This window comes from Tachysurus fulvidraco, chromosome 4, assembly GCF_022655615.1.
Source record: "Tachysurus fulvidraco isolate hzauxx_2018 chromosome 4, HZAU_PFXX_2.0, whole genome shotgun sequence".
In the NCBI taxonomy this organism is placed as follows: Eukaryota; Metazoa; Chordata; class Actinopteri; order Siluriformes; family Bagridae; genus Tachysurus; species Tachysurus fulvidraco.
Window position 1 is genome coordinate 21494537 of NC_062521.1, and position 26575 is coordinate 21521111.

The 26575-nt window shown below is 38.3% G+C and overlaps 1 protein-coding gene across 10 annotated transcripts in view; it reads left to right on the forward strand.

Moving 5' to 3' along the window:
• The window catches only part of LOC113661069 (sorbin and SH3 domain-containing protein 1), a 48541-nt gene that overhangs the window by 10065 nt on the left and 11901 nt on the right, over window positions 1-26575 (forward strand). For 5 of the 10 annotated variants that reach the window (XM_047812282.1, XM_047812287.1, XM_047812288.1 and 2 more), the window contains exons 2-16: window positions 1019-1061; window positions 2668-2760; window positions 3405-3521; window positions 4246-4361; window positions 4582-4699; window positions 4937-5112; window positions 5340-5400; window positions 5548-5622; window positions 7858-7887; window positions 8115-8217; window positions 9208-9322; window positions 10607-10684; window positions 18488-18537; window positions 21409-21584; window positions 24849-26249. In XM_047812282.1, the coding sequence (XP_047668238.1) occupies window positions 2730-2760; window positions 3405-3521; window positions 4246-4361; window positions 4582-4699; window positions 4937-5112; window positions 5340-5400; window positions 5548-5622; window positions 7858-7887; window positions 8115-8217; window positions 9208-9322; window positions 10607-10684; window positions 18488-18537; window positions 21409-21584; window positions 24849-26249 (2647 nt within the window). In that variant the 5' untranslated portion in view covers window positions 1019-1061; window positions 2668-2729. The remainder of the gene's footprint in view (window positions 1-1018; window positions 1062-2667; window positions 2761-3404; window positions 3522-4245; window positions 4362-4581; window positions 4700-4936; window positions 5113-5339; window positions 5401-5547; window positions 5623-7857; window positions 7888-8114; window positions 8218-9207; window positions 9323-10606; window positions 10685-18487; window positions 18538-21408; window positions 21585-24848; window positions 26250-26575) is intronic. The other 5 variants (XM_047812290.1, XM_047812291.1, XM_047812285.1 and 2 more) reach the window with 4 other exon arrangements.

Genomic DNA, 26575 nt, shown 5'->3' on the forward strand with positions numbered 1-26575 from the left:
AATAGAAGTGGGCACAATTATTAGCCCCCCACATCTGAGTCCTTAAATTAGAGACCCATTTAAACTCTATTCTTTGCTACGCTTTACGATGTCGTGCTAAAGGAAACACACTAAACAGACAGGTAAGCAAATTAGTCAGGTGCCAGTATATACAGACCGTTTATAACCATTCTGATTTAACTGTAATTACTGAACATTATGCTGAATACCTGAACAGTAAGATGGATCATTAAGGGGTTAATTTTAGACACTGAACGTGTTTGAGGATGATGTCCATTTATAGACAAAATCAGAGAATGTACTCTATGCCGACCGGGGTCTTCTCTGAGGGAACAGAATGTTAATACTTATAATTACGTGGTATCTGAAGTGTTTGTGTGATCTTATTATATTAACACTCCTTAGATGGAAGACTAGATTGAACTAGTATCGGTAATGACGTTCTTGACAATTGTGTGGTTCAACTAATATGCTATGATCAGAAATGTTTTTTTTCATTATGGCTGTTTTAGTATTAAACAGCCTTTCATGTGTCTTTTGTGAGTGTCATTAACAGGTTTATTGCAAATAGTAAACTAGTGAGTTAATCCAAGCAAAGAGGGCATTCTTATACATTCACAAGATCTAGATGTCTGTCATTCATTAATGTTTTTTTCCCCTTTATTTTTTATTTTTTTTCCCTTGGTTTTTATAGCTTCTTTAGAATTGTCAAGGGTATTTATTGTATGTCCTCTATCAGTCTGAAACCCAACCATTAACATTAGCTGGATGCATGTTTTATCAACACGTTCAATTCCACTGTGCATACGATGCTGTAACATTATATTTTTAGTTGGATTTGATCCCAATTTGACATAATACTGGGTACTGTGTCTGTAAGATGATGATTTGAATCACTGCTTTCAATATTTCTGTATTTTATCGTGAGTGTTAATAATGCACCCAAAATTTTAGTTCTGGTTAATTAATGGTTCTTAATAATTGTTTTTGGTGTGATCTCTATATTTTACCTTCGCAGGGCTCTCCAGCAGGGGGCGCAGTGAGATTTGATGCTGCCCCTGGTAAGTCGATATGCATCCCTTCATATCCTTGTGATCCTCAATAGTACAGTATGTTTAAAGGCTTGTTGGTGATGGTTAGGTTCTGGGTAAAAACATATAAACTAGAAATACCCATAAGCCTCTTGAATAGTTCCTTTGTAGATTGATGGTAGATAAGTTCTGACAATGACATTGGAAATTTGGACATTTTGGAAAAGTTGAAGAAAAGATGTGTTAACCCAAATGGGAAAATAGTTTTTCCCTAAATTTTGAAAGGCAGCTGGGGTTAGCCATTGCGCAGCTTCCCTGGAAAAGTTGTTGAGTCATACCAGTAGAATGTAAGCTTTAACTATCAAATGAGTGCTAAACTTTAATGATTAATCAACCATGATCTCTCAGTCTCACAATTTGTGCTAATACAATGGCACAAAGCGGAACGTAAAGGCATGTTTCTTTTGTGTTAGGGACTCAGATGCTCCATCCATGAAATACAGATAATCTGATATCTTTTGTATACTTTTTAGGCTACAAACTTGCAGGAGGACATGAATGGACTCTCTGGATTTCTTTATATATTAAATTGTTTGCAAAGGTTTTTAGTAAGAAATACACGTACAGTCACTGTACTCAATGTTCACATTGCATTGGAAAGTGTATTGAAGCAATGAATGGTCAGTAGATCATCATGTCAGTCAGTCGACCTCTTTTTGAAAGTAGGTTGTTTTGGTTGAGTTTATCTATAAAGAATACCAGACAATCTAGTGAAGGATAGAGTGCTGAATTGTGAGACTAGGGTTTCGGCACAATTTTGTATCAAGAAAAACAGATCCTTGCTTTATATTTACAGAACCAAAATAAGCAGATTGCACTTAAAAACATTAAATGTTTCCTCTGCAGAAGCAGGCTGAAAAACCTCTCTGTCTTTTGTATATTATGTGTTTTTCTTTTTAGATGTATAACATGCCAAATGAGTGGCTTGTACAGTGCAAATACATTAATCAAGAAATCAGTACTTATGACATTTAAAAAAAAGTCACATCAGTCTGTATTCTTTCACTTTTCCCCAAATAGCAATTTATGCATACAGGGCATTGTGTTCGAACAGTAAGCGTTGTGATACACCCATATTTTCCGGCAGAGGTTTGATTTCTTGCTTAAGTGAGTGAGCAAACACACAGAGACACTCTCTGTGCTTTCCCCTTTAGACTACTGTATTGTTGAGTCTGTCTTTGTTTTATTTCCTCCCTGCTGTTTCCTTTACCTCATCCATTTCTACTCACTCATCCTTCCTCCCCATGCAGATAAAAACAAAACAAAAAAACATTTTAGCGATTCCATTGTAGTTTATCCTTGACTTCAGGTCAAGGGCTCTGTAAGATGCCCGTGTCTTATCGGTAATGATGTCAGTGATGTCATGGGTGTGAATCAAAACAGAGTGTAACTTTCTTACATTCAGCAAACCTGATGATGAAGCTCCTACAGGGGCTTTAACATATCCATCTGTTATTTTTATTCACTTGATGGACAATTATTATATATGTTATCGTACACAGTGTCATTTCTAAATACACTGATCTGTCTAAATCTTTGCACTTATTGCTCTAACATTTCTTTTTGTAACTGGCAGCACGTCCACTAATTAACAGTCCACGCAGTGTCTCTGCAGTGAGAATCACTCCTCTGAGGACCATGAAGAGCTCTCCAGATCTGATGCCCACTGGTGAGAGCAGCTGCCATTTCTTACTTTACTAACAACAAACACAGGCAACAGAATTACAGTTTATCTCTGAAGTCAAGGTCTGATAAGCGACACCCAACACCATTCCAGTACAGTGGGGTAGATAATATGTACAAGCTCCAGCACTGCTAAGCATTGCCAACGTCTGGATGAATCTTACTTAAAATATCATTCTGATCCTTGGTTGTGAACACAAATATTATGAATGTTAACAGTGTATATACAGTCAACACGTAAAACTCTGGAGTTCTTGAAACTCCTTGCATAAACAAGTAAAATTAATATTTAAAAGAAACCATTACAAATATTTATATTCCACATCTGTGCTTTGATCAATATATGGTTAAAAAAATGTGTTTTATTCACTTGTAAACAATATACTAAATATAGAATGTTTATTTCCCTTGAGGGGTGCCAATAATTCTGAATAGTGTACTTTATGAAGCACCATAATCAAATAGTATTATACTGTTTTCTACATATTATTTTTTTAATAAACTTTAATATGACTCATGTAACAATGGACATATTACAGATTATATGTTAATACCAGAGGCATGATTCTGTTTTTATAACCATTTTCTTTGTTTGTCTTGTTCTGTTATTTATTTTTTCTGTCCCTGAAGAGTTGGATCCATCTCGTGTGTGTAAGGGGAAGGGGGCTGTTACTCTGAGAGCCACATTAGTTCAGGCTGATGATGGAGACTGTACGACCGAGGAACAGGATGCGAAACCAGACATGAGTGAGTGAAAAGCCGCTGCTTACGTTGCTCTCAAAGCTGGATGAATAATGTACACATAACAATTATGTTTGTATTTACAAGTGATCTTATTTTTCAGACCAAAATTTAGTTTTTTAATCGATTTCTCAGTATGCGCTTTAGAATGGCCAAGTGTTTTGGTACAGAACACACACATCGGTGTCTGACTGCCAACTCGGTTGCTCAGCAGCCCGAATAACTTTCCATGAGCCCCCATATTTACTGGGGTGCATCAAAGAGAGCTTTTGTCTAAAACTCCCACATGAGACTGAGACTGCAGTGCAGTGTGTTTATTGGCTATCAGAGTGTTAGAAACTATGCTGGCTTTCTTCCAGGAAATGGGTGAGATGCTCAAATTGTTGTGCTGGAATTAAAAGGCCAGAGAAACAAACAATCCTTACAGTGGAGTCAATGGCCCCCTTGTTCTAATGACAAAGTTCACAGATTGTAAGGGAATCGCTGTTCCCTGCTGTAGGAAATTAGCATCGGAAGACCTTTTACTCAGTCATGACAGGACTGGCGATTCGTTTAATTGAGGATAAACAGCCCTGTCTTGGAATAGTTTTGCGGTAAGCATATAAAACAAAACCGGGTCAGTGCCAAGTGTATGCGGCATTGCTTCATGTTTATGCCTTGTTCGATTTCAAAAGGTTCTGACAGATTTACAGACCCTTCTCAACTTTTCAACGGTCGGATTTGTTTTTAGGTGAATGCCACAGAGCGGTCAATGGAGATGCCACAGAAACGAGTTTGGCAGACAAAAGACTAAATAGCAACGAAGCTCATTCAAATTCAGACCCAGTCAGTAAGGCTACAACACAGGTAAGCCAGCACATCACTGCTGTTTAGTGGAATGGAAACTTAAGTGGTTTAATTCGACTTCAGATTTAGTCAACATGGACATTTTATATAAGGAAAATTTTTACAGGTGACATTTATATCAAAAATTATCTACAGTCTCATTCAAGATCATCCTATTTTTAATGTAAGTAAGTGTTCTGGTATTATGTTTTATTCTATATTTCCCTGTTATTGGTTGTAGGTGGAGTGTGTTGTAAGCTTAGGTCTGAGTGACTGTCCATCATCAGCCAGTGAGCCAACTGTGTGCACATCAAACAGCAGTGAATACCCAACAATTGTTCTGTGGCAGCATGGCACAGGTAGGCACCCTGTCAGCTCGAACCCAAACCACTGGCTAGAAAAAAACAACATGTGTTTATGAAGGATATATCTATATATATATATATATAGTCATTACCGTTATAGAGTTAACTTCAATTATGGCATACTATTTATGGCTGCCAAATAACCTATAATTCTATTACTGTCAAGAGCAATGTGACTGTATTGATTTTGATATTTGATCATTTACTCTGTGGGTGCTGATGGCCTTTCAGATGCTGTAGAGCAGCAGGACCGAGTGTGTGATCACGGCTCCAGCGAGACGCAAATCTGTCGTCCACCTGAAGATCCACCTCAAAGACCCTCTATACAGATGGAGGGCAAAAGAACGATGATTACTGTTCACTCAGTGTCCCCTGTCCCACTGGAGAAGCCTCGAGTCCCAGTACGGGTAAGAACGAAAACAGCACGACAACCTCCAATGAGAAAAACTTCAGTACCAGTCTGATTTTTAAATGATTTTAAGTTGGAGCAGTACCTGCAAACATTTGAGTATTTCTGATACTTATGTTAGCCACGTTTTGCTTCAACTTATTTGATTGTGTAGCTTGATCAGTCTCTATGACAGATTATCTTATACACAGTATCTGAATCTCCGACTTATTATCTTAATAACAGAACACAGAGAAGTCCAAGGACTGGTACAAGAACATGTTCAAACAAATCCACAGAATACCAGGTAAAACCCTTTCCATAAGCATGACTGCGGTTTTTCATCTGTGTGTATGAAATGAGTCCAGACACCTGCTGCATCTTTGCATCTCTGCCTGTGGTGTTTGTGTGTACACATCGTCCTCAGTGTATGTTTTGTCATCACCCTATTCAGAACCTCCTGAGGAAAATCCATACCGTCCCACCTACATATTCCCAGAGATCTATGACAGGCCGCTGAAAACCAGAGGTACCATTAACTCATGTCACCTCTTACATTTGCTCAATCTTTTCCATCACATCCAGCTTGCCAGGTGTTCATTCTCACTGACATCCACTGATCACCCTTCTCCATTTTGCTCCATTTTCAAAGTAATTTCAAATTTATTTTCTCAACATAGCCGATAAGATACTGAAGATCGAAAAGATTATTCTAACAGAATCTAAAACTGATTTCAGGTAAGCCAGGACCAAGTAAAGAACCCAGAAAGAACCTGTTTTTATAGATAGAAACAGTGCTACAATATTACTACTATTTAATCAATCAATCAATCAATCAATCAATCAATCAATCAATCAATCAATAAATTTATTATTATTATTATTATTATTATTACTACTACTACAATTGTTGTTGTTGCAAGTAATTGTGGACCTTTCATCATTGTGAAAAGATCAATGATATTTGTCATATTCATGCAATTCTTGTTCTTCTGGGAAGACACAACGGTATTTTCAAAATGTTTTAAGATGCTAAAAATTTTTTTTTTGTATGGTTGTAACCGAATCAACTGAACACTGGTCACAGGTAAACTCTCCATTATTCGGCAATATTCTCGCAATTTCAAGCTAGATGGCGCTAACATGATCCTAATCTTTATTCCTAAAGCTTTTCCTGGCTTCTTACCCAATACAGCTAGAACATCATCATAGGCGGAATCCTGCAAGGCATGTGATCATAAATTTACATGAGGTTTCCCCACACTGTGAACGATGCCCTGGCGTAATTAAAATGATATTCTAAGCAGTGGGCAATCCATTCATTTGTCAAGGTCAGCTATAATTTCAGAAGAGTTGTCATGATGTCAAGGGAATCACAAGTGTATTTAAAAAGCACAAATCGATTATTGCATCCAGTATTAGCACTCTAATGCTTCTACAACACTTTAGATGGCATCGCTTTTAGAGAAGTGCTCTTTTAAATTATTGAAACATTCAGGACAGGAGTAATGGATTGGAAATAACTGTTGCCTGTAAACAAAAGGGAAAAAAGAATGTGGAAGGCTGAAAGTGCACAAAGCAATTCTCTCTGTGACCGGTGTACTATCTAAGCCCCAGGTCTGTTACTTGTTTGGAAACATCTCCACCTACTGGTTTGCCTATACCTGAAATGTAAGACCTGGGCCTTGTATGTGCTGATAATAATAATGTTACCTGCTTTTACTGTACATGTGATGCACACGATTCACTGAAAGTTTTACTCAGCTTCAGAAGTCTTTGGAAAAATTCTGTAGTGAGAACAATTTTGAGACAGTTCGCTTATATTTGTTGCATAATTTTAAAAACATTTATTTTATAGTTCTGAATAATTAGCATTACAACACACTGATTAGTCAGTAGATTAATTTACTACAGTAGCAGTTCTGACGATAATGCTGGCTGTAATTCAGGTTTATACTGATGCACTTGTTCCTATATTATTATATTATAATAATTCTTTTAATAGTAACATTGTATTTATATGACTCGTATGGCAGATTTATACGGAGAATTTGGTGACGTTCTGTGTGGAGATTTATTTAGCATTTTTGGAAGGAGACTCCAGGGTCATCATTTTGCAAGAAATAAAGCTGTTCTTTTACAATTTATGAGATGGTTAAATCTTAAGGACTTTGTGGGAGCTTTGTGTTTTCTCAGTAACATCACAGACTGCATTTTGTCTTATTAACTTAAAAATAAAAATCCAAAAATGTAGCTAGTCACACCATAATTGGAAGTGATACTGGAAATCTTGCTCTGTGGATGTTTCATACTTAATAAATGTAACTACAGTTTGTAATGTGTCATAGTTTAATACTTAAATATAGCATGTGACGTCATATAGTTTGTGGCATAAAGGGAATAAAACACTTCATGCTGTTACAGGGAAATAAATTAATGTTGGGGTGGTTACACCCCACCCATGTTGCACCCCACTATTAATTGTTTACTTGCCCTGTAGAGTTTTATTCCCTATGCATATTATTTGAGCATCTAACTCATAGTTTGATATGAAATACATGTGTAATTAAACTAACCATGGTTGTATGATTGACACACGATGTGCCGGCTCTCTTCTAAACCTAATGATACACAGCTGATATTCATTTTATTTATATGAATGAACTATTAAATGATCAGTGCTAGACAACCTTTCTTTGCCATAAACAGATATAAAAAAATGACATATTAATTCTTGCTGGTTTTGATCTGTTTTTTTTTTTAGATGATAGCTCTTCACATATGGATGATTATGGTAAATGTAACATTTTATCTTTACTTACTTACTGTTTAACTCTCTTGTCCTTGTATTTGGTAAATTGTATGTTACAGTACATAAATTTAAGTATGCGTGTGTGTGTTTTTTTGTGCCTTCAGAAAAGGTTTCAGTTGTTGTGTGTTTTATGTATTAAGGTTTGGTCTTTCATTTTGTTGTGTATTGTACACTTTTCTGTTGTTGTTTTTTTTTTTGTTGTTGTCCAGGGCGAAGTGTTCCTCGGTCTAAAAGTGCTGTAGACGTGGGCAGCTCACAGACAAGGAGAAGAGTATCTATGCCAACTCAAACATCTTCCCTACGGCCAGAAAGGTAAGCGCACGTTCAAAAAGTCTGAGCAATGTGCTTTCATATTTCTACTTGTAATTTGATAAATATTATCAAAAGTTAAAAAAAGTAAAATTAATATCTAAATTAATATTAGAGATGAAAGTAAGCATACATTCAGGCCGGATGTTATATTTACTACTTAGCAGGGTATGTCATATTGTTTTGGGCTACCTCTTTAATTATTGGAATACAGTTAATACAGGTACATGGTGGTGTAGAGGGTAGCACATTTGCCTCACATACAGTATCCAGGGATTAGTGTTTTGTTTTCCCCTCCACATTGTGTGTGTGTGGAGTTTGTACAGTCTCTGTTTTTTTTCTCCAGGTACTCTCACTTCCTAAACTGACAAGATTTAAAGATTGGTATAACTAGATCTAGATTTTTATTTAATTCAGGTTAGAGTGTGAAATTTGTTGGTGAAACTTGCTTTGTTCCCCTTGATAGGATAAAGAAAACAAAATGGATAACTGGAAGGACAGTTAATATTATTATTATATTATAATGCAGTGCTAACATTGATTTTTTTCACAAGATTTGAGCATTAAACATTTTAATTAAACATGATCAAGGCTAATTTTATTTTGTTAAAAAGGACCTGAACATAAACTTTAAAAGACAAATATGATTTAAGTCTGGTTTCTTAACGAAACTGAACCAAACCCATTTCAGTTTTTTCAGCAAATGCTAAAAATGGGTCAACAAACAACAGAACATAAACATTAATGAAATCTATTTATATAGCAATAATACAAACACTTTCAAAGCTATTACCAAGAAAATTATTAAAATATCTCTTTTTTTCCTTCCATTGCTGTTTACAGTCTGAGTCTTATTACAATGTGTGGCGTTTTAAGAGAATCCATGCGTATGAAAACATGAGGATGCTCAAGCAGAACGCGCCCTTGTTAGTCACCATGGCAACCCCATCTCTTCACCCCGGATTGGTTCTTTCCTTTTTTCGTCCCCTGCAGAAATGAGTGGGAGCCCCCTGACAAGAAGGTGGACACCAGGAAGTATCGCGCTGAGCCCAGGAGCATCTTCGAGTACGAGCCAGGGAAGTCGTCTGTGCTGAGGGCGGAGAGGCCGGTACGATGCGCTCTGTGTCCGTGCATGTTTTAGTGTATTCTTTGCTTAAGCTTGGCTCAGCTGGGGTGTGTGTGCATGATGCAGTGACACTCTCAGGGATGTTATTTTTTCCTGCTTTGTATATGAGGGCAGCTGAGGCTGCACGTCGGTCCTCTGGGTAATCATGAGTACATTGTGACCTCATCATGTTGGAGCCATGTCTGTCTATAAAAATCTGTTACTCCTTTCAGAGAGTGAGGAAGTAGGTCAATTCTGTCTTGTTTTTTTGTTGTATTTTACTTTTAGCTCAGCATAAAATTATGTCGTTGTTTTCTACCGTACTTCATTGAATCTTTAAGAATGTGATCTCGTAGACAGTGTAAAGATGACACTGATGTTCAGCTGTACAGAAGATCATGAATAAATACCGCATGACAGGCATGCAAAGTGTGTCAGCCTTCCCTGAAAACCAATGCCTCCCTCCCTCCTTTCCAGCTGTCAGGGTTTTGTGTGTGTTTTTTTCGGTGGTATTTTCTGCCTTTCAGGCCCTTAGAAACATGACTCAGAGTGTGAACTGCTGTTATTATGTAATGCCCCTGATGACATAGGGTTGCAATCATAGTTTCATTATGAAGGTTGGGGTCTGTTTGATTTTGACCACCTTTGATCGCATTGCTTGCTACTTTCTAAGGAAAGTATATTTTTTTTATCAGTATCATACTACAAATGAATGAAAATAAGAAAATAAAATGAAAATAAATAAAATAAGGTCATTCATTTTTAGGCTTTATTTTGGTTTATTTGATAAACTAACACAGAATATCAGAATGAACTAATAATAATTGATCAAAATAAAATAAAAGCAAGTAGAGAACTGACTGACCATGAGGTATGCTTAATAATTTAGTAAAGTTTTGTCACCCATTTTAAATCTTAATCCTTTATACACCTTATACCTTATATGATTGTTATTCCGTGACAAGTTTTCCATGAGGGGCCTCTTTCCTTCAATACTTCACTGCATTGTCTAAAGAAGTTGCTTATTTCCTGTTTCCTGTTCTCATGACTGCTGATATAAACCAGACATCCAGACAAGCAGGAACCTAATCCAATTTAGTGTTAGTCTCATCCTCCTGAAACATTTTGCTTATATGACCCGAGTGATCCCAGCAACTGGGAGTATTTTACCTGTTTTTCATGTACAATGCATCATTCCGTCTCATTATCTTTGTATTTTGAACTGTCCTCTTTCTCTTTCTCTTTCTTTGTCCTCCATATCTTGTGAACATGCCTTTGTAAATTCAGGACTTATCCCCTGAAGATGTAGATTTAGAGAATGAACCATGGTATAGATTCTATTCAGAGATGGAGTTTGGCAAAACGGTAAGTTGTCCGTGTCAATGTGTCCCATATACACTATATGGCCAAAAGTATGTGAACACCTAACCGTCACAGCCATATGTGGTTCTTCTTCAGACTTTTCCCACAAAGTTGAAAGCACCCAGTTGTATAGAATGTTCTTGTATATTGTAGCATTGAGATTTCCCTTCACTGGAACTAAGAGGCCTGAACCTGTTTCAGCATGATGGTGCCCCTGTGCACAAGCGAATTCTATGAAGACATCGTTTGCCAAGACTGGAGTTGAAGAGCTGGAATGGACAGCAGAGAGCCCTGAACTTAACCCCACTGAACACCTTTGCGATGAACACTGACTGCACCCTAGGTCTTTTCACCCAATATCAGTGTCCAATCTCACTAATGCTCACTAAGAATGGAGGTTATTATAATAGCAACAGCAATAACATGCAAACGTGGGTGTGATGGTAAGGTGTCCACAAACATTTGGACATATAGTGGATGAGCTAATGCATGCCATACCCTAAACCTTTTTGTGTATGTTTGTGAAGACATTCTCTTCCCTTACCTCATCCCTTGTCCCTCTACAATAATGGCTTCATCTCCCCATGTCTTGTCCACATTGCCTGTTGATGTCTCTCATTCTCAAGGCCAAGTCATTATACAAAATGTGTCCAATAAGGAGGTGTTGTTTCATCAAGATTGATAAACAAGCATTTTTAATTAATTATTGAATTGAAAATATTGATGAAGACTGCATAAAATGTGGAAAATAGAATTATTAGTTATCTTTGGAAATTGAAACAATTTGGACCAATAAAGTACATTTCTAATGCAAAAATGCAGAACACCACCTCTCCTTTTTCATATATCACTCTAAATTCTCAATCTTCAGTATTTTCCAACTTTACAGGTGTGTTAGAGGAAAAAAACACTAAAGGTTAGGGGTATGTTGCACCAACTAGGATGTAAGTGTTCAGTTTACAGGTAGTGTAAAATCACTTTATTTGCTTAATAAATCAGACACTATTTAAAAGACTATGTCCTGTTTTAAACAATGATCTGGAAATATGTTGTACTGTTCACGATTATAGATTCACCAGTATAAAAAATATAAACTGCATGTTACTTTTGAGATGAATCCCTTTATCTCTATTAGATGTTGAAAATGTTCATGAATTACGGTCCATTTTATTTGTACTGCTTATATATAGAAATGTTATCCACCTCAAAATCAAGTTTAAAAATGAATCCCCAAATCCATAAAATTACTTTCAGTTTATGTTTTTTGTTGTCAAGCCACAGGATTAATGGTAATCAGGATAAAGAGACAAGAGTTAAAGTTTGGTGCAACTGGATTAACAGATCGACTTTTATTTAATTCAGGTTACAGTGAGAAATCTGTTGGTGTAGTTCACTCTGGTTCAGAACTACAGAGTTTAGTGTTCACACTTCTTTAAACACTAACTTTATCTCATAAAAAGACTTTGTAATTATCTGGCTAGTTGAATTATTTGACCAAGATTCAGATGCTTTAAACATCCCAAACACAAGAGCACATATCGTCTGCTCTAACAAATCTGCATGAAACTTGATTAGTTGTTCCCTAATGCATTACATTCACAGCATTTAGCAGACACCCTTTTCCAGAGTGACTTACATTTTATTTCAATTTCTACAACTGAGCAATTGAAGGTTAAAGGCCTTGCTCAGGGGCCCAGTAGTGGCAGCTTGGTGGACCTGGGATTTGAACTCATGACCGTCCGATCGGTAGTTCAACGCCTTAACCACTAGGCTACCACATCCACACATCCTAACATATATGTTATTTAAAATATGTTATTTAAAAATAGCTCTGTGTGCTGATTTATGTTGACTGCCAACTTCTACAAGCTGCTAATTAGCAAATTAACAAAGCACATTAGCTAGATTAACTAGCTACTAAACAAAGCACAAAAGATGACTTTATTTTTCACTTACTACTGATACCCAGTATACATTTCCTTCTGTAACCGTTATTCTAAAAACTCAAACCATCAGATTTCAGTCAAGTCAATAAAATTTAAGTAAACATTCCTGTTTTTACTAAAAATCAGTTATTACCATCATCTCCATCTTTATATTTTATTCCAATTTAATTCAGGTCAAAGTTGTTTGCTGTGCTAATGTTTGCTATTTTCTTGCCTCTCGTGTTATTTTAAATAGGGTATAATGACCTGGAATACTCTATCGTTTAACCCAGCTGCTCTGACCATTCTCCCATGACCTTCCACTAGGATGCGGTCAGCCTTGCAATGATTTAGGCTTTTATGGTTTCTATTGTCAGTGTTTTATCTGTCCTTGATAGCAGAGAGAGGTAAAATTTTGATCTGCCGAGCACACGGCTTGCATTTGATGTGGGAGAAAAGGCTGTCTCTAGGCTTTCAGTGGCAGCATGCCTGTTCAGCGTTGTCAGCAACTCAGCGCCTGTGAGTTGATAGCACAATGGTTCACACTTTGGCACAGTGACATGTCCTACAGTAAACCCCAAGGTGATCAGGATGTAGTACTTTTCACTCCTTGATTAGAAATTCCAGCGAGAAAAAACATTTAGGCATTTTATATCGTTTGGTGTTCAGCAACTTTAATAGAAGTTAGCACAAAATTCAAGTTCTTTCCACAGTCACACCCTCAAAAACATGTCTCCGTTAGAAAGCCTGAATGCTAGGGCAAGAAAGAGAACTTTCTGAATTGATATACAACAGGACTTTCACCTTTTTCTGATTCATTTCCAATGTTGTTGGCTCTTATGGTTTATTTTAGTCTTGTGACTTAAACATCATTGATTCCACTCTAAATCTTACTATCCTGTTTACAGCTTTGGTCTTATGCCTCCTGGACAAACTGAATTGTACTTAACAGATCCATGTTGCGACACATGACCCTAAATAACTTACAAGCGTTCAAGACTCCCATTACATGAGGGCTGCTGAGCAACAGACATTAGTCATGCCTTAACATAGCTACTGTTTTTTAAATCAGGTGTCTCTGAACAGGAAATCACCAAACCGTACTGGACTCCAGCTGTCTAGGACTTTAGTCCTTTGGCTGCTGAATTATTAGGCCTTCAGCAACATGATGCAGTGTTTCCTTCTCATTTGCTCAGACGTTTGGTATTTAACACCTATCTGTCATCAGTGCTATCTGTAACCTCAGTACTGTGTCAGTCTCAGTGTCCAGACATCAGTATGAGGTCCATGTCTCTGTTCTGACGGGACTGACTCGCTCTTCCCGACAACATGGGCCATGTTTGGAGTGTGCATATTTTTCCCACTTACAGTGTGTGGCTGGATGTGAGAAACATACGCATGCTGGTGTAGTTGTGAAGACGCCCTGAATGACAGAGTCAGTGTGCTTGAGTCAGACAGAATTTTTTTATCTAATATTTTAATTTACATGCTAACAGTTTTGCTAACAGTTATACACAATCCCTTATATCAAGGCCAGAAAGTGCAGTTTTCCAAAATAAGTCACACAGGTTTTGTGTCTTCACTATAAGCTTTTTATTCATATTACATTCTAATGGATATTTATATTCATATTATTTTTACAATGGATATTTTAGTGCTGCAAGTTTAGCCCACACTTTTCTAATCCCTAGCATCACTTGCTGCACTACACAGGTTTGGCTGATGGAACAAAGTTTTTTCTAGCCGTATTAAGTATCTTGCCCATATGACGGATGATCATGTGTCGTCATATGCAGTATCTCTTCTGCTGGGATAGTAAACAGAATGTCAATACTTAGTTATGACTTGCTGACTTTTTGTGGCCATTAATATGATTTGTTATTTCAGAAAAGGATAAGGACAGTTCAGAGAGGCTAGTTTTTATTAATGCATATAATTTGCCAACATTTGCCATATGTTATGAGATCATGTTATTTATGTTTTAGCCATGCTAATTAGGTTAGCAGGAAACCAAAACATGGAGCTGGGTAGCACACTGGTTCTTCCTCTTCTATCTATCTATCTATCTATCTATCTATCTATCTATCTATCTATCTATCTATCTATCTATCTATCTATCTATCTATCTATCTATCTATCTATCTATCTATCTATCTATCTATCTATCTATCTATCTATTGGTACAGGGCGTATCAGAAATACTAACTGTTATTTTAATTAAACAAGTTATTGGGACATAAAGAATCTATGCAAGGGTTTATAAGGTTTTTCTGACTCCATATGGAAACATATAGACTAACACTGACATCAGGCCACACATCATTTAGGGCAAACACCTGTTTGTGCATGATGTTTGTGTGACAAGCGTGACTGCTGTAACCCTGTGATTGTCACTGACTCACACAGTGGTGTCACAGATCCACCCCCACCACCCACCTTGTTGCGCAATCCGAGGCTAATCGTCATGTTTACCATCATCTAGCACGCTCTCCCTTCCCCCCTCCCGATGATAGCCTTTTTTCCTTTCTGTGGCATGTTTAGGGCTATTTTAGATCAGGGCTATTTATAGTGGTCCAGCTGTCAGGGTGAACAGGTAATTTCAAAGAGAGGGGAAAAAAATACATGGATACTTGCATACATGGAATCATGGCTCCTCCTCTTGGTGCCTGTGCGTGACGCTGAAGTGTGAATCACATCGACTTACACTGTATGCTATTTATACATCAGGAAAGTAGTAAATTTTGTTGAGTCACCCACAACACCTGTTAGGAAACAGGCACATGAACACAGACAAACAATGTTAACACACCGTTCTTCTGACTAGCTTTGATAGTCAGAGCAAAGGAATTTAACTCCGCTGATGTGGAGACAATGTTAAATGGTGGCTAATCTTTCAAACCTTCTGCTAAGTGATATTTGGCATCACCTCTAACAGCATAAGGAGAATATTAAGCCCACACAACTTTAAACAAGTATTTAATAGATGCCTAGTAAAAGAAAGAAAAAAAATACAGTTTGGCTAATATACACAAAGCTAGCATTATTTATATTATTTTATTATAATTAACTGAGAAGGAGAAAATTAAGTTTGTGAAGTTTAGGAAGTCTAAATATTCTCCTAATAATGTTGAGGGTTTGAGATAGAAATGAAGAAAAAATCTTTCCCATGACATAATACCAAATATGTCTGAACTAGGTATTTATTTAGCAGTTTTATAAGAGATCGATTGCTTCACAAGTTTGGGTCAAGACCCTTAACTGATTAAGTAAATAAACTGATCCGTCTGTATTACTTTTACTACAACGCTGTTGAATTTTTGAATCTAATTGTTCAGATGGTGTTGATTTGATTTTCTGTAACCATAGTTTTGACTACAAGTGAAGTCACAGAATTATATTAATGCACTCATTCTAATATGTTATTGTTTCTACAGTAACAACTTACACAGGGACTTGTATGGCAGCTACTCCACATACATGGATTTTAAAATGTGTTTATTGTGTTTGATGATCTGGTAAAGCTTTCTGTTAAAAAAAAAAGCTCATTTAGCAATTTTGGAAGGGGTCTTCAGTCTCAGCAGTAAAAGTACCAGTCAATGGTAACCTTTCAGACACAAAAGAGTCTTTAGGAATGAGGATTTCATTTATTTATTTATTTATTTATTTATTTATTTATTTATTTATTTATTTATTTATATATTTTTTTATTATATCACAATTTTTTGGATTATATGACATTTTTCTCAAGTTTATATGAGTAAAAAGAGTCAGGTGATTAAATGGCTATTTCTAAGTGTTATAGCATAAATGATAACAAGGCCCCAATTGTTTCACAGACTTTTTATAACATTAAATATAACTATAAACAGATATAAAGATATATAAATAAATAAAAGTATTGTTCTCCAAAAAACAGACACATACACATTTGCTGTATCATTTTGTATCTACACATATTCTCATATTGCTAAATCATCTTCTAAGCTTAGGAATGTTTTGCGCTTTCGTCTTCTGGTGTTATAGATGCATTGTCATGCTGAGGGACAGGATGATGAGGTCTGTGTGTAGTTTGATTCAGCGCTTCAGGGAATGGCAGCCAGTCTGTGATCTCACTCACATGTGTCAGGTCAATGGTCAGTCGCAGGCTTACATAATCACAAGCGAAAGGTGAAATTCAGTTTAAATAAACATCTAGCCATCCATGTTTCTCAGGGAATCATATTCTTTTTTTTTTTTATATATATAATAGCCTTTAACTAGATGAAGGACAATGTTGTTTTGTTTTTTTTCTTAGCCTGGACCAGCTTCTTAACTGTCAATAGTAGGTATAAGTCACATGAAACGATCGAAAGTCTTATGATCCTCCAATTCTACGTAAATTAGCGAGAATCCAGATTTTAATTACTTCAACTCCTAGATTCCTAGATTCTAATTGAATAAGTGTTTAAGGGTTATGGAGTAAAGAATCTCTTTTTTTTTACGCCCTGTGTTTTTTAGGAAACAGGTGACCTTTTTATCATGAAGTAAAAAGCAACATAGCTTCCAGACCTTCTTGTACAGTTTATTGTAGTTGTCATAATGCCGGAACGACATAATGCGATTGGCTTTCCCTTTCTTGTCGTTTGCTCACTGTGATTGTGCTATCTACTGTAGGATTCTGCTTCAGATAAAGACTTCATGCATGCTTCCTGTTTGTGTTTTTGCTGCACCAGCACTAAGCCTGATTAAACACACAGTCTCACACAAGAGTATGTCCTGCCTCTCATTTACTTTTACCAAAATGGACATATAGAATGAGAACAGTAGAGCCCTTTTTCCACTGATCTGATCAGCTACATTTGCCCTAGAAGAATGAAGCTTCTGAAGCATGTGAGTTTATAAATAGAAAAGTCTTTAGACCAGCCAGATTGAAATTCTAATACAAAGTTGACATTCATGTCCAAAGGTTATTTGTGACCTTTCTTGCCCCAGCAACCGGTGAGACAGACGTAAACACCGGGTACATCTATTTATCTGTTTGTTAGAGAAGGAACGTGTAACTGGGGTTGTATGAACACATAAGCCATATTCCTCCAAAAGGGACATTAGCAGGTCACGAGTGGGCAATCATATTTGCAAACAACAGTTGTGCTTTTATCCTGAGGTGCGTTATTTTTGTGCCCTGTGACGTCCACTTGGGGAAAAGCAACAGAAACAGTGGCCTAAAATTAGCTGGCGCTAAACCATTCAAAACGCAGGAGCCCTGCTGAGTGGCTGTCTGTTCTCTTACGTTTGGATTTGCTGCCTGGTAATAATGGCCACCCCCACGTTATTGGCTCAACACATGTGTCAGCAAGCAGGGCCAGAGGAAAACTTCCTTTTGCACACTATTAATGACACCTTTGCAAATATGTGCAGGATGTCAGATATGGGTTTACGCAATGCATGCTATTCTGAAAATGTGAGTGTGTGTGTGCGTGTGTGTGTGTGGCTGCCCATGTAATTTGGCCTCCTTCCCACGCCAGCTGGTTAATTGTCTGTCAGTCTGGTCAGTCCATAATGAGAGTGACTCCATAGTAGACAATAGAGAGGATAGAGTAAAAAGGCAGAAGCTGATTGGCTGAGCTTCTGACAGCCCCCTCCCCACAGAAAGCTCACTAACCCCACCCCTCACTTCCAGACGCTTGTTTTGCCCCTAACTTGCATGCAGGACAAAATACTTGCTGGCTACCCTACGCTACACATCGTCCAGAGGACCATACGACTTTGGGCTTTGATCACAGTAGACTGGAGTCAGAGGCGACTGTGAATTTGCCAGACTAACGTGCCCTGTCTTTTTCTAACTGCCAGAAGAGTTGAGCCTGTGGAGCTATCAATGACTTCTTTGTTTGGTTTGTTGCAGAGTGCCCCCTCTTTCACTCCCTTGGAAACAGCCTCCGACCTGCAGCAATAGTAAGTCCACTCTCGTTTTTTCCCTCTTTTGTCGCTACATTCTGCATGCTCATCTCCCGTTCATTTCCAGCGCTCGTGTAGAAGAATAGATGTCTGTTCTCAGCAGGACAGAGGAGAGCACCGCTGTCCCCCTACCTCTCCTGTTTCCTGAGTACCTCCCAGTGATACCAGTACAGCTTGACATGAGCGTGTGTGTGTGTGTGTGTGTGTGTGTGTGTTAGAGGCGTGGAATTCATTGGATAGTATGAGGGAATGGATAGTATGTGATGATTTATTCCATGCTGAGTCCAGTGACTGAAAATAACACCTGGATGTATTTTGTGGAAAGATAAGCGAGCTCGTATCCATTCACTGGCATTGTAGAAATCCCACAAACCCTGATCTTGCTCATAGAGGAGTGCAGCTTTTTTTATTAGGCTCATGTTTTCCATTTGACACGGTTTTTAGGGAGCAGTCACACGTCAGGGAACATTCTTACATCTCACTGCTTTGTTTATGTCTGTGTTGATTTCTCCCTCTTTTGGGACGAAGTTAAAAGAAATCGTAGCATGCCACAGCCATTGCTTTTATTGTTCTGTGGTCTGACGGTAGAAAGTACTACAAACATCCCTGACAGCCCGTGGGGAGAACATTCCATTCCTCTGTTAAAACACCCATGGTGCCATGTAGGCCTGTCTTAAAAAAAATAGCATTATTAAAGGGTGCAATTTAAATGCCAAAGCTCTTTAATGTTTTTTATTTAGACACCAGGGACTAAATTAAACTAGTAATTTTTACATTGTTGTCATATTCATAGCAAGAGCGTCATTGTAACTTGTTTATTGTCTTGGGTGAACATTCTAAATTGTAGAAAATGATGTCGGAGTAATTCTACCATTTTGAGTAATCATGTACCATTTAAGAATCTGTGGCATTGATTTCGAGCATTGCGACGTTTATAAGTTGTTTAGCTTTTTGATGGCTTTAATATTTTCTTTCGAAGCCACATGATGTGGACACAAGTTTTCTTGTTATAAAAATGAGACCAGCTGGTCTTCTGATCTAAACAGGGGAAGTGGAGGATGATATGCTTTCACATGGTCCTTTCTGAAATGCTATGGGAATTGAGACTAAAACCCTGCATTTTTGTACTCCATTTTTAGAACAATGCAGTATTTCTGTCCAGTGAAGGATCCATAAAAAGAGGCTTAACCTTCCCCTATATTGAAATTCTACTTGCTCCTCCTGTGTGTGTGTACGAGTGTGTGACCGAGCTCTAATTCTTACGTAAAACTGGTAAGATCATCTCTAGCAACTGGCAGGCAGACACTCAGGTTCCTCAGGCGTCTTGGCGGGACACGGATAGTCACCTCATGCTGTGAAACATCTGATGTGTTCTAGGAGTTGTCACTATTCTCATGTACGTGTCTGTGTCACATTTAGTGCTTGGTGTAATCAGACACTCATTACAAGTCATTACTTTTAGATTCTATGTGGTTATACTGATTGATGGCAAAGTCAATAGGGTATTTAGTGCCATCTAGTTAAATAGGGCTTTATTAAGTAGTATACACAAATATCCCAAACTTAAAATACACTACAGCGTAAATATAAATCCATCCAATAACACGTTTATTGGTATTAATTGAACCAATAAGTTTGCATAAATTGTACAATTTTTACTCACACTCTAAACATTTTATATGAGAAATAAAACCTTCATCTGCTTTATTAATAAGTCTTTTTTCACTGCCTTAAATATGTCAAGCTGCCATTAAAGATATATAAGGAGATTTTGATGGACTCGATCACTTCCGTATGCAATAACCAAGACTCTTTTGAAAGAATACAGTATGTTTAAAAAGAGCAAAGAAAAACAGTAATACTTTTGTTCAGTTGTAGATCAGGAGAGTTTGAAATGTGCAGAACATTTTAGCCTGGATGATTTCAGCATGCATTCTGCAATGAAAGGAGGGTGTGTTTGAGGGATGTGGTCTGAGTCCGCACTCATTACACTGGTGAATAAGCAGCCTTCAGGGATAAAAGTGCAGCAGACCACTGACCTCAACCTAGAGCCTGAAACTGTTCATGTGCTTTAAACCTACTCTCAAATCATTTGTTTATTTTCTGCATGTGTTCATTTATATTTAGTTTAATTATAGCCTAGCGTTTTTCACCACTAAATAGTTGCATTCTTCACTAAACACTTATGTATTATTATATAAACCTGGGACTCTCCAAAGTTTGACATATTTCATGTTAAATTGTGTACTTTTATTACCAGGATTGTTTATAGTAGATAAGCTAACAGGCTCATATCCAAGAGAGCGCAGTCTGTGGGAGCATCTATGGAAAATAAGTCCACTTTTGCACCATGAACCCCATGCGGAAAGGTTTAGACACATTTTTGAAACACAGAACCTCTGGCCTCTCAGGAATGCTTGGATGAGGGATAAAGCAGCTGTTTCTGTCTCATCGATATCAAGGTGCAACCACTCAGGTTTGAAAGAGAGCCAAGAGATTCAGTTAGTAGGCATTATCAGAAACACATTAGTCTCCGAAGGACTAAAAATAATTCCCGGCATCACCTGTGGCCAGAATATAGGTCGATACTTATTGGTGATAAATTAAAAGTCCTTCTTTGATGGTGCCAAGACTTTTTACAGGAGTTTTTATTGACCTGGTATGAATAATATACTATTGCTATAGCAATATTATGAGTAATAGAACTATATCTAATGTCAAAAGTACTATGCATTTGGAGAGACCTGTGAACTGGATGCTTGCTTTTCATTATCTATTTCTTATACTATGATAAACATAACAATCTTTACTAAGCAAGCCTGTACTGTGTATTTGATTAATTTTGTCGGTCTCTCTGTGTTCTTCCAGCCCGACGTGTAAACCGGGCCCCATTGTGGCGGGGAAGGAGGGCGGCTCGGCTGGCGCTGAGCACGCAGCTCCAGAATGCGATCGGCACATTTACAAAAGTGTCTTGGAGGGTGGCGACATCCCACTGCAAGGCCTGCGAGCACTTAACAAACGCCATCCCAGTTCATCTTCGAAAGGTAGGATCCCAGCCTTTGTTGTTCATCAATGTCTTTGTTAAACCTGTGTCCAGGAACGCTAACACGAAAGCTCCTGTGAACTAGATTATATGCTTTGCCTGTGTGTGTGTATGTGTTTGTGTGTGTGTGGTAATCCTGCTTTGGATACATATACGTTAGCACTCATATTAACGGTCTGTTAAGATGGAGCAGCGAATAACTTCTCATTTTGACCCTGCTCATCTTATCATCATAACATTCCTTCTTCACAATATCGCTAAAGCAGCAATGCTCATTTGTCTTCCTGTGTTCCCTTGAAGCTGACTTTTTTTTTTCATACTTGACACCTAACAGATGTCTCGCCTGACCTTTAGTCACCAGTGTCTCAACTGGAGGCTGTGCGCTTTAGGCTTTTAGGTCCAGACACACAGCTTATATATTGTTTGCTGAATTATGCTCAGTGTCTCTGGTCTTTGGGGGATTTAGAGTAAGACATTTGGACTAACATTATACCAGTATGATGTCTTTTAAGAGTTCATCAACTGCAGAATCAATACACTATCAGCAATGTTAAATCCATTAACTCTGGACGTAATTGAAGATCTGAAGAATTGATTTGAAGAACGAAATACAGAGCATTGACTCCTAGATATTCTATACACAACTAAATGTCCACTTAAATGAACATAAATATTATGACACTGAAAGCTAATGACCACTTGAACTCAGGTCAGTGGGTGAAAATTTTCACCGATTTTCACCGTCCACCGATTTACGAGCCCCTTGATTATAAACTTCATCGGAAGAACATGTTAATTAGGTTTATATTGTGTCAACTCTTTAACGTTACTTATGCCGCATGAATACTGGAGTTCATGAACAGTCCATACTTTTCTAGCAGTTTCTTTACCGATCAAATTTTAAACCTGTGCTATAATGTGTTATCCTCCTAATGGTGTACCCACAATATAGAGAGCATTGTGAGTCTTACTTGTGTGATTATCATACCTTGGAGTTTTCACATCACTCCACTCCTACAGTGGAGACTGACACCGGCTTTGCTGACTGCTCTGATATGGAGTATGAAGAAATGCTGGTGCTGCTGTAGATTAATATGCGGATCTGTTGTTTGTGACTGGAGCCGCGGGGGTGGGATGGACATGCCGAGCACGCAGAGATGCCAAAGCATGAGGAAGTCAGCTGTCAGATTGAGGTCAAAGGATGGAATTTGAGTTACATGTGACCCGGGGGAGGTTTAGAGGGTGGAAATGGGGTACCCAAGGGGACAAGAACTGTTTACTCTAATAGTTAACAGCACTAATTATAAGTCAGAGGCAAAGCCGCTCACTCGTGTGCTCACTGATGCTAGTGTCTCCTTGCTAGTCATGATAAAAGACAGTATCTACTGTACGCTTTCATTGTATTTTGGATTCAGTTTAGTTTTATGAAGATAATATTGTAAAATTGTGCACTGGTTGTCTGGTGGTGTAAAGTGTATAGTGATGTTTTGTCTTTTATTCATACATTCATTCATCTATAGTATCCTGGCCAGGACAAGTCAATGTAGCCCCAAAGTTAATAGATTCCATATAACAGCAAGTCTTGAAAACTCTATTGCTTTGTAACACGGCATTTTCCCATGGTAAGAATATTTTGTAAAGAATAAATTTTTATAATACATAAGTCACCAAACTTATGACATATCATGTATAGCTAGTTGTTCCAGTCTCTAACTCAGCCTGTATTTTTTTTATCACTTTGGAATCTACTAAGACATAAAAAAAGCAGCTGTCAGAGCCAAGGTAATAGAAAATGAATCAACTCCTGAGCAATAAGAATCAAGAATTTACATTATTCTCTCTTTTACAGTTATAGTAACATGTTAACCTTAAATATGACGTTGGACATTTTGTCAGCTTGGTAGACATTTGGGATGATCTGTGGATCTACGGTGTGTTTGAGAAATACCAGGGTTTTGCAATTGCTACTAAACGCTTCTAATCACTAGTCCGGTCCTCAGGCAAGTTTCTAGACCTCTAAATCCTCTAAAATATAAGCTCCAAGCAGCAGATGCGTTTATATTCCTCACACGTTAAGCATGCTATTTTCTGAGCAATTTTTTAACAACATTTTATTAATACCTTAAATCTTTCTAGTGTTTTCTAGTAAGATGAGTTTGCTTTGGCTAAAGTGTAGGGAAGGAGGTTTAATGAGATCAAATAAAACTTTGGTTTAGAATTCCTTCAAGTCACAAAGACTTATGGAAGCCATTAAAGAGTCAGTTACGTAAGTGTGTTACCACAGCTGACGCTTTGCCTGACTTACTGATGCACTGGAGACTGTGAAAGGGGTCAAAGGAAACCCATGTCAGCTTTATCTGGAAGAGACTTTAGAATAGGAAACAGTTGCGTCTGCCTGTTGCAGCTTGTAAGCCAAGTCCTCACTGCATGTGTAGCGATCAAGTGAGTTTAGTCTTGATTTACTTTGGCTCAGTCAGGAAGAAAACAGTAAGGGAATTAGTTTCAATGTAAACATTACCTCATTACCACATTACCACGCGATACAGTGAGCATATTATGGAATATATTACTCTTTATTATTCACTGGCATGAGCATGATTGTCTTCTGCAGCGTGAAGCTGTGAGAAGCAGAGAAAGGGAAGTGGACTACAACTGAGGATTTATGACTTATGTATAGTGCAGTTTCAGGAACTGCCTTGCACCTCATGTTTAAAAAAAGAGGCTTTGGAGGCCACGAGCTGTGCTATTTGCACTAATGTGTGCATTCCAGAAGGAGACTGTGAAAATTTATAGTGGGAAAGCATTTTATTGTATTTAAGAAGCCAGTCATCTGTCGACATTTGGCATCGATTTTGTTCTTGGGTGCCAGCTGAGGTGGTTAATCCTCTTAGTCATATATTTATATATATATTTTACATTTATAGCACTTTATTTTCCATACCATTGCATCATAGTTTCTTTTGATGTATTTCATGTGTGCATGGCTTTCTACCCAGTAGTTAGCTTCAAAGAACAATGATCTTTTGACTTCTGGAAAGATTTGGAGGAAATATGAAAAAATATGAAAGCACAAGATGCTTACCTTGAGTATTTTTGATCTGTAATTGATTAGAGATCTCTCTCCATGTGTTCATATAATTTATTGTTTTTATAATAAATGAATTATGCCATTGTATTTGCATATCTGCTGTTTTCATGTAGTGAGAGAACAATCTAACCTGCTGTTTGTTCTGTTACCCTGCATGCCTGCCACGGGATTATAAAGGTGGGAATGGCTGTGTGATTTCACCATGCTCCTCTGTAAATGGTCGCTCAGTTCTTGCCAGTAGCACACTAGGTACTCAGAACAAGACTAAAAACTCTCTATTTGCTGCCAAAGCCTGCATTCCTCAAATCCTCCCCTCTAAATTCAAGCCTAAATTTGCCCCTTCTACTGATGAGAACCAGGAGAGGAGAGCTGAGGCAACGGCATGGGCCAAAGTGCACAGCTGTGAGGATCTACACGAAGAGCCATGCCTCTCAGGAAACGATGATACAACAGACACGTACCATGAACTCGGTTCAGACACCAAAGCCAACTTTTTTCGAGAAGCTGTATGCAAAAGTAGCACGCCTATCCAAAATGGACCTTTCAATGTAGCTGTAAGGAGCACAGCAGAATTTTCAACTCTGTACAGGAACATGCACCATATTGAGAGGCCGAGATCTTTGGGCCTCAGCCCTCATGCCAGTGTACGTAACTTGGCCTCACTTTTTGAAAGGTCAGATGCTGATATCACTGCTGAGCAATGCAGGAATATCCCCCGTCATGCTGTCAGTTGTCGTGTGATGGAGTTTGAGCGTATAATTCAGTGTTCTAATACCGGCCCGACACGCTCCGCCTCCATGCCTACACTACCCAGTGGCTCTAGCCCCTCCCATAGCCCCGCCCCTGTAGCTTGTATACTTCAATCAGCTCTTTCTGCTGAGTCGTTAATAACGCCTGGGATGGCACATGTAGACAATTGCCCCTTAGAGTGTGCCGAGGAGCAAACACCTAAAGAAGAGACTTCATTCTCAGAAATTCAAGAGCCAGAGGTGTGTGTTGCATTTTCTAACAAGAACCATAGCTCAAGAACAGACTTACTCTCACACACTGATGGCAAGAGAGAACAGAAGGATAGCTGTGTACAAAATGCTACAGTGGAAACTCCCTCTCCTGGTCTCTCACTGCCTAACACTCTAATATTAGGGCACCACCACCACCACCACCACCACCATGATCCTCTCCCTTTTCACCTGAAACCCAGCAAGTGTAAAGGCTCCTGTCCTGCCTCCTACACCCGTTTCACCACTATCCTCAGGCATGAGCGTCAGCAGGCCAGAAGCTGCCTACCAGAGAAGAGACCAGGTCCTCCTACAAACCTGTTGCTAATGGGTCCAGCACCATTTTCCTTACGGAAGAGCCTGCACAATCTCCAGTCCAAAAAAACACTTTCAGCTGCAAAAAGCCTGGCCAGGGATACTGCAGAAGGTCGAGCGCTTTCGTCCAGACTGCGACCCATCATCCCCCAGCGTCTGTCGTCTCTCGAGGTGCTGGAGAGGCTCAGTAATGGTTCAGAGGGGACCAATGGCGATGACTTCATCGATGCAGAATGCTCAGATGCCAATAAAAACCACTGTGGAGGTGGCTATGATGAGAACCTCTTGAGTGTCACTCTGTCCATGCTCACACTCAGCCTTGGCTGTATTTGTGATCACTCATCCCCCTTTGATCCCTTTCTCCTGTCTGCTCTTTTTTTCACCACCGAGCGACTTTACTTTCTCCATGTCAGTGGTGTGCAGTGTGTGACCAACTTTGTGTGATCTTGTGGCAGAATGACATGATATTCATCTTAATTTGTTCGGTATGTGTGTGTGGTATGAGGCAAAGATCGTATATCAGTTTTAATTATCGTGTAAAATTCATTTTACAACAGTAATGTCATGTATTTGTGTAAATATCCAGGCGAT